The following is a 13317-nucleotide window of genomic DNA, read 5'->3' as shown; positions in this document are numbered from 1 at the left end:
GCAGACTGCGTGAGGCTTCCTACCTCCTGAGGGCTCCCTGGGGTAGCCCCTGCCTATCTCTAGATCTGCCAGACTTCGCTCTGGCCAGTCTGGAGCCCTTGTCCTCCATATCCCAGCACGAGATGGTGATGGGGTCTGTGGGGAATGGTGAAACTCAAGGGACAGAGTCAGGACGGTGGATCCTGGTGTAACCTCTCCCTCATTCCTTCTGTTCGTCAGCGAGCCACCCTCCTCTCTGAGGCTGAGCTCTTTCATCATGAAAATGGTATCATCAGACTAAAAAATCTCTAGGAGTCCTTCCAGGCCGACAGTTCTGTAGTTCGGGAATTACTCTTTGTCTCTGGAAATGTTCTCCATTGGCCCAGATCCTGACTGTGCCAAAAGCACTTGGTCTCCCTGTAAGGGATAAAGAAAGACTCAGCACAGAACTTTGCATCGACAAGAGCCACGTGGGGATGAATCTGTTCCCACACCTTGGGAACAGGTGTGGGAAGAGGCAGGCCCCAAGAATGACTGAGCAGAAGGAAGGAATAGGGACACATTCACACCAAAGCAAGACCACATTCTTATTTGATGAAACAGGCAATGAGGAGAAGGTATTTGAGGGCATTTTTCCCAGCCCGACACAGTCTGTATTGAATAATGACCTGGATCCCGGGCATTGGTGTCAGACGAACCCGGGTGCGAATGTGGCTTTTCTGCTCTGTAGCTATGTGACTCGAAGCAAGTCAGGTCACCTCTTTGAGCTCCCCAAGGATGCTGTAAAACAGTGCTGAAAATCTCACCTTCACAGTAGCTGTGAATGTTACACGTGGTACAGCCCCCACGTGGCCGGCCCACTGTACACAACAGATGAATGACAGGGATTGATTGTATTGGCCTCACGTATTATTCCTCATCATCACTGTGATAACCTCCATTGGGCACTGTTCAAAAGGTCCTGGCAGAAAGCTTGGCTGTGAGGGAGGAAAGGTTGGAGAGGCCAGGGCTGGTGGCAGAGAAGGAGAAGTGGGCTCCGTCATCATTGCCTGTGGCTCGCTGAGTTCCACAGAGCATCTGGCACCATGCCCTGTAAAGCCGTATGGCTGTGACACTTGTCACACCAGCAGCACCTTTCTCCTGAGACCCTGAAGTATTTCCAGTCTCTGTTATGACTCCAAACCCTTCGCAGAGCTCAGAAGAAGGGCTGCTCCTGGGTGGAGCTTGTTCCTCGCTTACAAAACTCAGACACACAGTCAAAACCCAAGCCAGTGGGAGAATCCACAGCAGAACGTGGCCTCTCTTCACACCCGCACGTGGCCCCCACATCCCGCTCCCTCTAGTAGCTCTTACATCCACATACTAGAAATGGTCCTTGCCTTTGACTCCCCAAATTTCAAAGGATTTGTACGAGCACCCTTCCCAGTGCAGAGCTCCCTGCTCCTTTTACAGAAGATGAGCCTGAGGAGCAGGTGGAATCACTCAAAACCCCAGATGTGCAGAGCCCAGCACGGCCCAGGGCCTGCGGCAGAGGCCGGATGCAAATTTCAGACATTAGGCTTTGTGGAGAATGTAATGCCCCTAAATAGCTGGCTCTGGTCAATTTGATTAGCAAGCGTCATAAAGTATGAGAAATGGAGGTCATTTTATCCCATGAATATCTTAATCTTTCAAAGAGGAGGAGGAAGCAAATCCAGCAGAATTACTGAGAGGAAACCCTGAAAGCCCATCCAGAAAGCCACTGAAGCAGGATAGCTGTGCCCCGTTCCTTTTGTTCAGAAGCACAGAAATGCGAGGAATCTCTTTCCTGGTAATTGTCCAGCTAACGTGGGCATTCTGACTGGGGAGACTGCTGGTTGTCTCCCTCTTGCTGGGTAGGAAAAAAAAAATTGAAATAGGCTTCTGCTTTTTCTTAACCATAGGTTTGGTGGAGCAGGCGCTTCTAATGCCTTTGGGGAAAGAACTATCTTTATGGATTTCTCTTGGTTTTCACAGAGCCCACTCCTTGTCGGAAGTGCCTTTCGTTTTTTCTGTGGGCCCCGTTATTCCCCAGCTCTCTTTGGCCATTGCCTCTCAGATGGCCTGGCACAATGGCTGTGGCCCTGGGACAGTAGGGCTCTGAAGAATGAAGACGGATGGCGTCATCCCAGCCACACTTTTGTCCCCAACATACATGTGTTTTTCCATTTCCTTTACCAAATGCCCAGTATCGTTCCCTTCTCACTGTCCCCCCAAGGCTCTGTCCAGGTACCTGCCTATAAGTCTGGTCCCAGCCCAAGAATCTGTGCTGACTAGACCTCTGGAGTCTTGATTCTTTCATCAGGAGAATGAGGAGGAGGTGCACGGCGTTGTGGGCAGAGTTCTGGACGGTGTCTGGTGCATAGTAATGAGTCAAGTGTGGTTATTCTCACTCTTGTGTTTACTGCTTGTTATAACGCTCCTTGTAACTCATGACCTCGGTTCAGCTCAGTCTCCTGTGGCTGGTCACTGCTTCGGGAGCTCAGTAGAGCGATATTAATCTTTTCCAAGGGAGAGGAGTTTTAAGCTGGAAGGGGATCTTTAAATCATTCAATACAACCTTCCCGACCCCTTTGAAAAGAAAGGACTATACTGGGATGCGACTCTCTCCCCATGTCACTCATTCAATCAGAAGCAGACAAAGATTATGGCCATTTGGCCAATGAAGGAGCTGAGGTTTGGTGATTTGCCCCCCATCACACAGTGATTTGGACTCAGGCTGGTTGACCAAATGTCTGTAGAGGTGGGGCTCCCCCCAGGCGGCCAGGGCGGGTGCGAAGATGGGACCAGCTGTTGCTCACCTGCCCTGTCTCTCGCAGGCTCCAGATGCTCGAGGCCATCTGCAAGCACTGGGAGGGGCCCATCAGCCTGGCCCTCTACCTGTCCGACGCCGAGGCACAGCAGTTCCTCCGCTACGCACAGGGCTCCGAGGTGCTCATGGGCCGCCGCAACGTGGCCTACCACATCGTGTATAAGGAGGGCCAGTTCTACCCCGTGAACCTGCTGCGCAACGTGGCCATGAAGCACGTGGGCACGCCCTACATGTTCCTGTCCGACATTGACTTCCTGCCCATGTACGGGCTCTATGAGTACCTCAGGTGAGGGCCCGCGGGCCGCAGGCCACGTCTGCCAGGGCTGGACTGCCCCAGGGGCATCCCCAAGTCTTCCTCTTCCCCATGCACAGATCGCCCCATGAGACGTTCATGGTGGAGCGTGGTCTAGGAAGCATCTCTTTTGTCTCCCAGGCTCACGTTCTCTCTGTAGCTTCTGTGAAATCGTCATTCCTCATCTAGGTTTGGGTCAAACAGCCTCATCTAACCCTTCTAGAAAGATCACTGCCTATGCCATGAGACAAATCAAAGTGATGGGGGTGGCTAACACTTACCGAAGTCCTTGCTGAGTGCCAGGCACTGTTCTGAGTGCCAGACAAGTAGGATTCCGTCCCCTCGCCCTGCGGTGCCTGCTTGGGTACTATTATCATCTTCACTTGCCCAGTGGGAGACTGCGGGAGTGAGCCTGAGCTGTTTGTTAGCCCAGGGTTACACGCCAGGTCATCATGCGGGGGCCGGGCCCAGCGTGGCCAGGCTGACTCCAGCCCCTGGGCTCACTCACCATCATGGCCGTCTCTCTAACTCTTCAGTGACCCCTCCCAGCTCTCCCCCAATAGAGGGCCAGGCACCCAGGGGTGCGGGAAGCTCTCAGCCCATGACAGCCTCAGATGGCCGTGTGGGGAATGCCATTTATCAAGGAAGAACAGTCTGCACTGAACAGGACTGTAGCATTCATACAGCCCTGAAGTTCTCCGTGTGAGACAGCTGAAGTCACAAGGTGTAAGTGCTCAAACAGTTTAAGTCCTTCATTACTGTCATTTGTCAGCGTGAATGACCTCTGACCCAGAGAGTGCTTGCCTGCATCCCTGTGAGCGGTGGTTTGCACGTATTAATTACCCCACTGGATCCGCACATCAAGCCCAAAAGGCAGGCATGGCGACCCCCCATCCCCGCCTTTACCTCTGGAGCAGTGAGGCTCGGAATAGTATGGTAATCCACCCAGGAACACACAGCTGGCTCTGGGATTTGAACCAGCATCTGTCGGACTCGAAGTCCTCAGACTGCCCTGTGTCGATACTTGTCTGGCTGCTCTGGGCTCTCTGGCGGTCCCAACCGGAGCAGGATCCAACCTTTCTCTTTACCCTCCCTTCCTCAGTGTCTGTATGTGAGTGTGTGTGTGTTTGTATGTGAGTGTGTGTGTGTTTGTATGTGAGTGTCTGTCTGTCTCTCTGTCTGTCTTTCTGTCTCATTGTCTCTGTCACTCTTAAAAGAGCTTCCAAAGTGTGGACACTTTTGTCCTGAAGCTGGCGTGTGGGTGTGATGGGGGTGCCCTCCTGCCCTGCTCTCTCTAGGGAAGCCAGCCGTGCTGTCCGTCCACTTCCGAGGATTTGCTTCCAGGGTTGTGTTGGGTGTTCAGGGCATCAACCCCTCCCCTGTAAGCAGGAGGAGCCCCTTCCAGCCTCTCTGTTAAGAACAGCAGCGTGAGCGACCTCAGGGCAGCACAGCCCTCCTTCGGGGAGAATGGGAGGCATCTTCCCAAAGAGCCTCTGCAGTGGTACAGAGTCCTGTGAACCCCAACTCCAGGCAGGCAGGGCAGTGACAGCAGAGCTGTCCTGCTCCAGCGAGCCCAGAACCCCAGTGTGTGGGGTGAGGGCGCCCCCATGTGGCCAGACAGGGCTTTCAGCTGCTGATTCCTGTGGATTCTGAAGTCTGGCAGTTCACAGGATGACCTGTGCTGGGTGTCAGGCAGGGCTCCCAAAGGAACAGGTGGTGGGGACGAGGGCCGCCTTGACCAAGAAGAAGGAGGCTTCATGACCCCGGCCCATCCTCCACCCTTCTGGGCCTCTTCCACAGGAAGGCTGGCCCCATCTTAATAGTCTGTGCTCTCTGCTCTCCCTACCTTATTACTTTACCTCGGGGCATCATGTTTGCAAAGCGTTACACATGAGTGCACTGTTTTTATGTTGTCTTCCTGCGAGGTATTGATCAAAGATGCTCACCAAGACCTTCCCCAACGTGAGGTACCCAGTCTGCCCACTAATTAATCTTCACTTAATGCGAGTCACCTGACGTTTCAGCGGCCGTGGCCACCCTCTCACAGCGTGTGTGGTCCAGGGCTCTGAAATACTGCACATTGCTCCTTAGCCTCCACTCCTTTCTTCCCGGGCCCTACAGAAGGCCAGGGACCCTGAGCCGAAGAGAAATGGTCTCACCTCGTCCTCGTTCAGTGTGCACGTGGGAACTGAGGCCAGAGACAAGGAGTGACTTGCCTGTCTAGAGTGAAAAGATAGTGTCACCTTCCTGATTTTCCTTCTCCATCCATTGTATCCATCCATCTTTCCATTCATTTAGTAGGTAAAGATGTATCAGACACCTACTATGTGCTCCCATGTCTGTGGATCATGCAGATTGGAACTGTGCATCACCCGGCTTACAGAAAGCGGAAGCCACAGGTCCTGTGATGGGGTGTCCGGGTGGCATGGACCTAGTCTGAGGTTGAAAGGAGCTTCGGAGATGTCCTGAGGAAGCTAGAAGGCTGCGCTGCAGTAAGCCGGTAGAGGAGGCAGGGTTCCGGGGACAGGGGAAGACATCACATTGATGACACAGTCGGAGAGATAAGCCAGGGTGGTCCCGCAGGCATTACCATAAACTGCCAAGGAGTCTGGACTTTATGAGAATCATTGAGCATGGCACAGTGGGGTGCGCGGGGAAGGACCAGCATTCGGTTGCACTGTGGAAGGAGCACAGTCAGCAGGACCAGAGGGAGGAGGTGAGTTGGGGGGCTCTTGCATCAGTCCACACGAGAGGTGATGGAAACCTGGTGGAAGGGTCGGAAGTTGCAGCAGACACTGGTAGATGGACCAGGGAGAGATATTCTGCTGTTGAAAGCAATAACTGTGATTGTAAAGGTGCAAAGGTGTCCGGACTTTGAAAGGGAAGCTCTTTCAAATGTGGCTTCCAGAGACTTCCTTTGAGACACCTGTACTGCCCAGAAGCCCGGCCTGCTTCGGCCTGTTTCTCCTGCCGGCCCCTCTCGGTCTGCTGTGCCCACGTCCTTTCTGAGGCTGAGGCACTGACTTTGAGTGTAGTGGTGGGCGGAGCACTGACTGGGATCCTGGAATCCTGTTCCAGCTCACACTCTGCCTTGGCAAACTGTGTGACTTCCAGCAGTTCTGCTTCTTCAGCCCCTTTCCTCATCGTGAAAAGAAGAAAGGGACTTATATCAGCAGTCACAAGGTGCCCGTGGGGGCCAGGATCTTGGCCTACAGGAACCAAGAATACTGAGTATCATCCGCTAGGAAAACCGCAGCCCAAACCTCAGGCAGCTGGTGTCTCTCCACTTGAATTGTAGAATTCTTGACCAGGGGGAGCAGGAGAGGAGGGCAGAGCTAAGGTTTTCACATTTTTCTAGAGAAGCTAGAAATCTGGATTTTCGTGTTTTAATTTTTAATGTTGACAACTAACTTAAAACATTGTTGAGCCAGACCAACATGTCCTCAGGCTGAATGGAACTTCCCACCCTCACTCCAGACTACTGGTGTGTGACCTCTGACCTAGGTAATTCCTAGGAGCAGAATTTTGAGAATTGGAAGGAATATGATTCTACCAGAAGCCCTAAATAAGCACGCACTGTTCTTTTCAGGTGAAGATAAACATATTGACTTGCCATTGGCTCGAGGAACATTTTTTCCATTGAGTCTGATGGACTTGTTTCTGGTCAAACAGTAAACGTGGGTATGCTTCGTGACCAGCACTGTGGCATTGGTTCGGGGTGAGGTTAAGCGTGCCGTTTGCCGAGGTGGTCGTGGACCCCAGCAAGGCCAGGTGTTCCCCTGGGGACTGACTTCTCCAGCGTAGATGTCAGACAAAATGCTCTGCCCAGACACTGTTAGAATGTTAATGTTAAAAATGATGATAGTTACGTTTTATTGAGCCCTTATCATGTGCCACCAACTCTACCAGCTGCTTTGTGTCTGTTACCTCTGTTCTTTATACCTCGTTATGAGGTCAGTGTGATTACAGGTGACCCAGCCGGTGCCCCAGAGAGGTTAAACAGGGGTCAGAGGAGGAAGGTGGCCTTCCCTCTAGGACAGCCTGCTCCCTCATGGGAGGGGCCAGGGTGCTCTGAAACCCAAGAATACTAGAGCAGGCTGACTCTCATTGGACCCCCAAACCTTACCACCCTTTTGGGGGGGCCTACTTGGGTTCCAAAAAAAGTTCAACATCACAGCTCCCTAAACAGTTGCTTAGCAACCAGCTAACACTGTAACAAAAACAAACATCAATTGGAAAATAAAGAAGTCACTTATATGTCTGGACATAGCTACAGAGTTTCACGAAAATCCCTCTCTTGACCCTTCATCTTTTCTTCTAAAGAAAGACATAGAGCTTTTAGTGTTGATTTCAGAAATGTTGAGTGAAATTCAGCGGGGCATTGGTAGACCTGCTTTTGAGTTCAGGTTCTGACACGCTTATCAAGTATATGACCCAAGGCAGCTTTCTTAGTCTCCCCACCGTCTGTTTACTCGGCTCATAAAGGGGCGAATAATAGCCTCTTGCGGGGGCATCGCAGGTGCTCAGCAGCAGTGAATGTTCGGCCCCTTGGCCTATTCACAGCACTCGGGGTTGAACTTCTTTGCCAGGCCCCCACTGCCAACCAGTACCATCGCAGACGCCTCCATTTTGAGTACAGCCCGGTCACTTCATATAAACCCTCTCCATTTTCTTTCTTATAACATGAGAAACTATATGCTCCTGTTCGTTCATTCAAGAAAATGCTTAGCGAGCACCTGCGGTGTGCCGCATTGTGACAGGGTGGTCCCCGGGCCACTGAGCCCTGCACTTCAGTGCTGTGTACTCTTCACCCAGCACTGGCGTGACCTTAACCAAGGTACTTAACTTCTCTAGCGTTCTTCATCTGTGAAATGGCAATCACGCTCTTTCTTCCTCTAAAGATCCCGGGAGGATGGAACGTGACAGCATTTGGAAAGCACCTACCACAAGACCTGGGGCATCCTTTGTTCCAGGAATAATCATCGCACGTCTACCGTGGCTGGCTGGCTGGCTCTGTTCTAGGCTCTGGGGGTTCCTGCCTTCTCGGGTTTACATTCCAGGGGTGCTCCAGCTGGAGGCACTGGTGCTGCTGTTCTTGTCATCAGTACAGACACAGAGGTGAAAGGTCCAGGAGCTCAGACCCACAAGCAGGTGACCTAATGTCGTGGGCAGGGAAGGCCTCAAAGAGAGGCGTTAACTTTGAGTTCCAGTTTGGAGGACTAACAGGTACAAAGGCATGAAATATCATGTGTGTGAGGAATGTTCTGGAGTGGCGGAGCGGGGCAGACAAGGCAGGTTTCTCACCTCTTTCATCAGCGATGGGGAATCCTCATCTTTGTTCAACACCTGAAGGTTAAAACGTCTCCGCTTTGCTTTGCTTTGCAGACGGTGCCTTGATCATCTAGGGGATGGGGCAGGATGACAGATTTCAGTGTTACAGTGTTCTCTCCAGGATGACGTCTAACTGCCCTCCTCCATCCCGTTTCCATGGCTATAATGGTGCTCTATAAATGCTTGTTGAATGAGCATAGGAATTTGAACCAGGCCGGTAGAGGTGGCATCAAGCAAGACCAGCTGGCTGCCTGCCTTAGGTTAATTCATCCATTTAATCCTACCTATATGTAACATTTAATGTTTATTGAGCACTTACTATGTGCCAGGCATTGTTACAAGCACTTTTGCCTGTATTTGGTCATTTAACCTCACAATTCATTGTACGGATGAGGAGGTTTAACTTGAGTCACATGTCCACAGGCACAGCATTACTGAGTGGGCAACCGGCTTATCCTGGGCTTATCTGGGCGTTTAACCCGCTTACTGATCCAAATGCCTGATGGGCCCATCTCCATCACCATCGTCATGGCCATGATCATCATCACAGATGGTACCTATCAAGTTCATTCTGTGCGTTAGGGAACTATCTTAACCTCTCCACAAGATAATCTGTTTAATCCTCACAAAACCCCACAGTCCAGGTACAAACACTATCCCCAGTTCACAGAGAAGAGAACTGTGGTGCAAAGATGTCACTTGTTCAAGAGTACAAGCTGGTGAGTGTCCAGGTAGGACCTGAGTCTGGGCAGCCTGCCCAGAGCCGCCTTCCCAACTCCGGAGCTGTGGCTGCCAGTGACCCACAGCCAGTGGGTAACACGGTGCCAGCACCTCTGCTGCTAAACAGTAAACGTCGGGGCAACAGGGTAATTAAACAGGGGTGTTGTTGAGAATGACTTAAGCTAATGAATATAGAGTCCCCAGCACAGAGCTGGGAGCTGTGGACTATAGCTCTTTTATTTTCCTTCTTTTAATTTACCCTTAAAGCTCATTGTTAACTTCTCTGTCTTCCCTACCCCTCCCTGATGGACAGCCTCTCCCTTTGGATATGTTAATGCCATAGGTTTAAGAGGGGAATCTTTCTGACCACCCCAGATGACTCTGCACAGCTCTGACCTCATCCATTGTGTGCGTATTTTCCTATTTTCCGTTTACACTCTCTGTGGGCAGCCTTATCTCCCTCATTTGCAAATCCTGGCTATTGTCCCCACACACCTCCTGGAAGCCTGTCTGCCTGCCGCTCATTTCCTTGGCAACTGTAATAGAATCTGAGCACACCCTATCACCTGGCCTCCAGTTCAGGGAGTGAGTAAAGGACGAATGGGCTGTGGCTCCACAAAACCAGAGCCGATAACAAGCACAGCTTCGCTCTGCTGCTTCCTTCCTCTCTGCCCTGAGGTAGGTGGCTGAGACCTGAGAGGCAGTTACTCAGATGATTTCTCCTTCTTACATCTAGTCCTGCTGAAGTTAGGCAGTTTAAAGGGGTGTGGGGGACAGCTGGAGACAAAGGGGCTTCTCATAGCCTCCCTAAGTCTCTCACTTGCACACACATGCATGCGCCACACATAACATGCGTGCACACCCTTCCTTGATTGATTATATCACTGATTGATTATAGCTGTGGCCCCATTAGCCCCACTGCCACTCCCCATCTGTCAGCTCCGTCACTGGTGCAGTTCCCACCATGTCCACACACTAGCTCCAGGAATAAACTGAAATCTGAAGAAAGTGTAGGTGAAGCTCAGCACCATGCCTCAGCTTTCTCTTCAAACGGGGACCACCCAGCTGCACCCATCTCTCCTTGTGAGCCTCACTGCAGCATACAAATGCACAGGCAGTCTGAGGAGGACCTGGGGAGGAAGAGGCACACACTCACATGTGCCTTCCACATACCAGGCATGGTGCTAGGTGTCGGACCGATGTTATCTCTTTTTTTTCTCTTTTTTTATGGTTGTTCAAGTACAGTTGTCTCCATTTCCCCTCACCATGCCCTCCCACCCCTGTTTGACTCTGTCCATGTGTCCTTTATACATGTTCCTTGACAACCCTTCCCCCCCCCATTAGCCCCTCCCACCTCCTCTCTGTCAGTGACTGTCAGTTCTTAATTTTAATGTCTCTGGATATATTTTGTTTGCTTGTTTATTTTGTTGATTAGGTTCCACTAATAGGTGAGATCATATGGTATTTGTCTCTCACTGCCTGGGCTTATTTCACTTAGCCTAATGCTCTCCAGTTCCATCCATGCTGTCACACAGGGTAGGAGCTCCTTCTTTCCTTCTGGTGCATAATATTCCATTGTGTGAATGTACTACAGTCTTTTCATCCACTCATTTACTGAAGGGGTATGACCACCTAGTCAGCGGTAAGTGCTTTTATGCCCAGCATGCAAGTGGGAAGGTGAGGCTGCAGATGATAAATGTGCCTAAAGGGCCTGTGTGTTTAAGTGGCAGAACTGGAGTTGCATCCCAGCTCTGCTGTTGCCAAAGGTCCCTCTTCCCCCTACCATCCTCTGTCCCCACGTATGAAAGCTGCAGATTGATCCCTTTGTTCCCCGTGTATTTACTGAGTGCCTGCTGTGTGCCTGGCACTGGGCCAGGGTCAGAAACAGCCATGGACGAGGTTCGTCCCTGACTGACGTCAAGCCTGGCGGAGCTGATGAGTACCTAAGCAGGCAACCTGGGTGTCATCACCACTGCCAACACCTGCCATCCTCAGTGCCAGAAATAGCTCAGGACAAGCCAGTTTCAAAGAAGATACAGGCCCGTCATCAAGGAGAACACATGCAGGCCAGCAGAGGGGGGCAAGGGAGGTGCGGGGAGGTAAGCCCCCTACTGGCTGCACACGAAGCCTTGAGAGAAAGTGACGCTGTTCTGGAGTCTTAAACAGATGGACACTCGGGCACAAGTCTCCTTCCATCATCCTACCCCTTTGTAATATAACTTTCATGTCAGTCCCTGGGAGCCAATATGAGAAGAGCTTGGATTCCTCACGACTCAGGTTTGGATAGCAGGCGCTAACATTTGGTGCTGTGGCCTGGGTCGTGCCAATCCAGGGCTCTGAGAAGCAAGCAGCCTCATTCTCTGCTGGCATTCTGAGAGAAGCCCAATGCCTTCGGCCCGTGGTTCCCGGCAGTTTGTCATTTGTCAGCATCAGCCTCGCCATTCATGGCAGCGTACAAAGAAACAGGCTCAGCCAGTTCTGTGGCCGGGGGGTGGAGGCTCTTGTGGACAGAGCTCAAGGACCCCACCGCTGTCCAAGGAGTGGAGGCAACAAGAGGTACCCAAACAGTGGCCAGCATCCATCCAGAGGGCTGATGCACAAAACAGGTACCCTGATCAAAACCAGAGAGGGTGGGAGGATGCTCTCCAGAATCCTAGGGTGGTATTCTCAAGCTAAGGGCAGAGGAAGTGGTCTTTAGCATCCCGTGCAGAAAGATGAGAATGGAGAAGTCTGTTTAATTTGTCAGCAAGGGAGATGTTGCTGACCTTGGCCAGATCCAAGGAGTCAATGGCAGACTAGCGGTCTGAGAGGCTCATGGGTGTTACAGAAAGGAAGTCACTAGTATAGGAGGCTCAGTAAGCCCAAAGGTCAGTGCACTTGTCTCCATCTCCCAAAATACTGCCTGTGTTCTGGCCTTTGCCCCACTTAGCTACTACAAGGTCAGATCTGCCACACAGAGGAGATCGCCATTTAAGGAGTGGAAGCACGAAGAAGGCTGCAGGCTCCCGCCGTCTCTCTCCAGCCCATTCCTAACCACTCCCCCATTACCTTACCCGGGAACTCCAAGAAGCCAGTGCAGCTTTAATGATACAACGATGACAGTGATGATGATAAATAACTAGCTGTGTTATAAGACAAGTGACTTACCTACTCAGAGTTTTAATGTCTTCATCGGTAAACTGGGAATAGTAGGACCTGTCCTGCAGGTTGCAGTGGTGGAAGAAGTAACGTGTATAAAGTGCTTAGCACAGAGAATACTGAACACCCGTAAGCACTTTTATTACCGTTTATTGACCCCCTACAATGTGCGGGCATGCTCTAAGAAATTCAGTCCCCCAAACCCTGCATGCTTTCTTATTTCCAGAGGTCTGCAAATAGCTAGAACCCCCTCTCCTGAACTCCTGCTTAGTCAGAACCCAGGTCTGAGATGGGAAGTTCTCTATATGACTCACCAGGGAGCCGTGCGCTCTGCCTTCCTCCCTGCTCCTCCTCCCTCCTCTCGCTCCCGACACTTTGAGGTCTGCAAAGACAGAGGTTAGATCCTTTCATTCAGCTCTGTACCCAAGATCTATGTCTGGCATCATACATGTTCATTCATTAATGAACATACTACCTTAGATCTCTTAGTAACCAAATCTGTGAATATGAGGAAACAAATGAGAGTTCAGGGAACTGTGCATAATGACACACTTAGTGAAGTGGTAGAGTTAGGACCTACATCATCTGATTTAAAAGGTTGTGTTCTTTTTCTCACCGTTCAGCCTCCCTTCCAATTGACATCCCCTGAGAGACATCCAGCCCTCAAACGTGTTGAAAATCATTTCAATTGGTTCCTCTTGAAACATAATACCTGACCACCCTGATACCATGAGCCCATGTGGCAGCCGCACAGCTGGCATCAAAATGCGTAAAGGTGCTGGGTATGGCTCCCTGGTTATCCTGTTCCCCTGCCCCTCGACTCCTTTTTGTCTCCCCAACACTGAAGCCTGGCAGCCACTGCCATTGACTGTGCTGCCTGCCCTGTCCCCCAGAGCCCACACCAGTCCTTCCATCACTGGCCTGGCCCTGCTCAGCTCTGCTTTCTCATTTTTCTTTACATCATCTGGTCCTCACAAACTCCCTCTGAGAGTAATGCTGCCATCACCACTCCATCTTTGCAGATCCA

The 13317-nt window shown here is 51.3% G+C and overlaps 1 protein-coding gene across 4 annotated transcripts in view; it reads left to right on the top strand.

Moving 5' to 3' along the window:
- The window catches only part of LARGE1 (LARGE xylosyl- and glucuronyltransferase 1), a 453793-nt gene that overhangs the window by 428849 nt on the left and 11627 nt on the right, over window positions 1-13317 (top strand). For all 4 annotated transcript variants that reach the window (XM_053919473.2, XM_053919472.2, XM_024579159.4 and 1 more), the window contains exon 12: window positions 2817-3095. In XM_053919473.2, coding sequence (XP_053775448.1) covers window positions 2817-3095 — 279 coding nt within the window. The remainder of the gene's footprint in view (window positions 1-2816; window positions 3096-13317) is intronic.

The sequence above is a fragment of the Desmodus rotundus genome, chromosome 3 (assembly GCF_022682495.2).
Source record: "Desmodus rotundus isolate HL8 chromosome 3, HLdesRot8A.1, whole genome shotgun sequence".
Taxonomy (NCBI): domain Eukaryota; kingdom Metazoa; phylum Chordata; class Mammalia; order Chiroptera; family Phyllostomidae; genus Desmodus; species Desmodus rotundus.
This window is presented reverse-complemented; position numbering and strand designations above follow the sequence as displayed.